Source organism: Fibroporia radiculosa (assembly GCF_000313525.1).
Source record: "Fibroporia radiculosa TFFH 294 genomic supercontigs, scaffold8433, whole genome shotgun sequence".
Taxonomy (NCBI): domain Eukaryota; kingdom Fungi; phylum Basidiomycota; class Agaricomycetes; order Polyporales; family Fibroporiaceae; genus Fibroporia; species Fibroporia radiculosa.
This window is the reverse complement of record NW_012132936.1, coordinates 1-3,462: the sequence shown is the minus strand read 5'-3', so window position 1 is coordinate 3,462 and position 3,462 is coordinate 1. Positions and strand designations below refer to the sequence as shown.

Here is a 3,462-nt window from a genome sequence, read left to right as displayed (position 1 = left end):
TATAGAACAACCGTTTCCGAGCCTAGAAGCAGCAGAGTCTTATCAGCGTGTACGGGCATGCAGTACATCCCATCATGCAAAAATTCAAACAGTTTAGAGTAACGCCCTTTTTGTTCCTCTTCTGCACATTAGTCCCGTAGAAACTGCCTGATGTGCTCGTCAACAGGAGGTGGGCGCAATTCCTCCCAACCTGTAGGATAACGAGAACACATGGTATTTGCCCAGGGCCAAAAACCTTCACGGAGTGCATGACAGACTGACTTAACAAAAGGTTGGTTGGGATGACTTTCGAGCAGGGATTCAAAGCGATCAACATTGATTGGAGTGATCACAGTGAAGAGGTGAGAGTATAAATCCAAAGTAGTTGTGACTTGAAAGTCTGACTTCTCTTCTTCAGGTACTTCAGGTATGGGAGGCAAAGAAAGAGAGGCTTGAGCAACCATTTGACGAGGATACCCATCATGCTCTGCCCAGATCCAATTCCTCCGGTAACAAGGTCGTCGAACATTCATATCCCTAAGTGGTGCATTCACGTGCGGTATGGGTACGCTGTCCACATTTGGCGTAGTTGTGCTTGAAGCGACACTGCTCTCTGGTTTTGTTACATTTCCCTGCATTCCACCAGTCACAAGTTTCCTCTGCTGAAGCCTTTCCCGAAGCATGTTCTCCTGTTCGGCCAAAACGGGAGTTTCGGCTTCCTCCTCCAGAGCTTCTGGCAATATTTGCTCCACATGAATCAATGTACTGGGTGTGGAGGTCTGAGAAAGCCGAGCTGTTGGTGAGCATGAGTTCTCATTTAGCTCCCACTCTCTTTCTAATGGCGCGATCAAACTCGATGACTCTTCCGTGATACTGGGATGCAATTGCTTTGAACTGCCGGAAGATACTCTGTCTGTAGAGCTGGAGTTCAAGCTTTCGGTGTGGGAAGGCAAAGCTGACAGCATCCAAAGTCTTTTGCCAAGCAAGCAGCCATTCACTTGAGTCGCGGACCTTTTGTTTGGGGGTAGTGCTTGGAATGGTGAATTCCAAAGACCCAACCTTCCCGACTTCCTTTCTTTCGGCAGTACTGGAGTACTCTCCCGTGAGGACATGATCGAGGTCAACGGCATTGCCAGCAAGGACATTGAGCCACTCTCCTTTGGGGAACTCAGGTGCGCCAATAGTGCAGGTGAGTGAATCTCGCGCATATTTGATATCCTTTGAGTATTCTCTGATGAGTTCCAATGTCTTCCAGGTTCCCGGGTCGATGACCATTTCTCTGAGGAAGCTCTCGGCTGCCCAGGCGTAGAGCGATGGGTTGGGTCGCTTACAGGCTCGATACAACTCAACCTCATCTTCTTCCTCCATGTCCCGCGCCCGTCGCTTAGTCGCGCCAACAGGGGTTGATTCCGCTCCTTCATTTCCATCTCCTCTATTTGTGGTCTGGTCTGGGGCATCTCCGTCGCCGGATGGCTGGGGTGCCGTATTGTCTCTGTCATGAGCCTCGACTTTATCAAGTCGCACGAGGTATCCCTCCAGTGTGCTTTCAAGCTGCAACTCAGTGAGCTGCATCTCTCCTGAGATGAGCCGCTGTCCGAGTAACATTGTCGCTTTCGCTTGACTGATTGTTCTCCATCGTCACTGTTCAATGAGGTCCAAGAGGGACTGTTGGATCTTGATGGCGGCCGAGGTTTCAGTCATTCCAGGAGAGGTAACGACATTTTGTGTACTCATTGATTCGTCAGATCGTAAATTTATTTACTTTCTATGCGAAAAGGGATCTGGCGCGATCCACTGGTTAGCTACGAAAGAGAGTACGCTCTCTGAGAATAGCATACCTGGTGGGATCCTTGAGGTGTGAGAAGGAGAGTGCGCACTCCTATTTCCTCCACCCGCCAGATATATAATTCTTTTTTGTCGACCCCCTGAGCTCCATCAGCCTCCGAATCAGCTCGGCGGGCGGGAATCTCCAAAAAACGGAGGGCGTCATACTGGGCGCAGCATGAATCACGTCTCACTGGTCGCCCTTATGGTCAAGCAGAGACTATACCTCTCCAGTAATAAAATGCCATTTCAGATGAACCTACTGAGCGCGGTAGGTTTGAGAACTTGTAGCGTGTTGGCCCCACACCAATTAGATTTGCGAAAATAAAAATTTAAGCTCAATGAAACATCACGGGCGGCATTCACCCAGACTCGTCCGCCCCCACATTGGTCTCCTGTGTGTGATCGAAGATGTAAGGTACGTGATCGTTAACGTCCTCCAGGGCCACGGGAGGTGGGTATTGGTTGGGTTTGCCCTTCCATGACTCCACCATGCGAGCCACGATAAGATCGGGCCTGTAATATATATTGAACCGGTTCCAGTGTTTGGTCCCAGGTATTGTCTTGTCCTCCGTAAGGCAGTGTTTTGTGCAATAACTTCTGAACGCAACGGCACACCAGATGATATGTGCACATGATAGGGCATTGGTGACTGACAAAGAACGGCTGTTTTCCCGATCTGTATTGGCTTGAGCAAGAATCTCCGCCCACTCAAATGTTGCAACCATAGGGTTGAGCTTGAGGAAAATGAGAACATTGTCCTCCGTCCACCCACACTGACGCCGAACCTGCGCTTGTCTCAGATCATTCGGTGCATAATGTAAAAGCCATCCGGCTTTGTGGTGTATCCACAAGGGGCATTCAAATAGAATATGGTCCCTGTCCTCCATCACCCCGGAGCAAGGGCAATTCAAAGGTCCTGGTATGTGGTATTCAGACTGGTACAAACTGCAGGGGAAATGGTTAGTTAACACTCTGCACGTTTGCACCATCTCCTGGTTGTCTTTACCAAGAGTGTATAATGAATATGACAACTTTGCTGTATGGGTGAGGGGGTTGTTTTTTCCACAGCACCCACATGTGCTGCCCCCTATATTTGTGAGACCGATATGTTTTGGTTCATTTCTGTTTTGCCCTGGTGAGGCAGTCCACCATCACCCTGGCATGAGACACAAAATCAGGCTGCTCCCCTACGAGAGCCTCCTTTGCAAGTACATCCACGAACTTGTTTTGAGGTATGTCTCTGTGGAATGGTACCCACAGGAGTGTAATATGATGTTGCTCACTCTTCTCAAGGAACTGTTTCACAGATTCTGCCATGAGAACAGACACCAATTGGCTAGGGCCCATCTTGCAGTTGAGTATTTTGTTCAATGACCCAGCATTGTCCGTGCAGAGTACCAGGTGGGTGCAATCATCCAGTACAAACTCCAAGGCAGCTTTTATGCCCCAAGTCAAAGCCACCATTTTGGCATCAAATATGGTGTATTGTTGTCACAGTTTTTCGAAAATATTCCAGAATAAGCGTGCACCTATCTTATCTTATCGGATAGCGATTAGATATAGATTAGATGTATGCTGGAGTATCTACGGAATAGTAGAGAACCAACTAGAAGGTTCCAGGACATGGTTGTCAATCAGGTGACAGCTCACTAAGCA

At 48.7% G+C, this 3,462-nt stretch overlaps 1 protein-coding gene across 1 annotated transcript; it reads right to left on the bottom strand.

Annotated features, from left to right (window-relative positions):
• Window positions 1-128: 128 nt before the first annotated feature.
• Window positions 129-1,584, bottom strand: FIBRA_09085 (uncharacterized protein; the record flags this gene model as incomplete). Its single annotated transcript, XM_012321417.1, has 2 exons — window positions 129-758; window positions 808-1,584. 2 exons carry the CDS (start codon window positions 1,582-1,584, stop codon window positions 129-131), a joined length of 1,407 nt encoding a protein of 468 aa, XP_012176807.1.
• Between the last annotated feature and the right edge of the window lie 1,878 nt (window positions 1,585-3,462).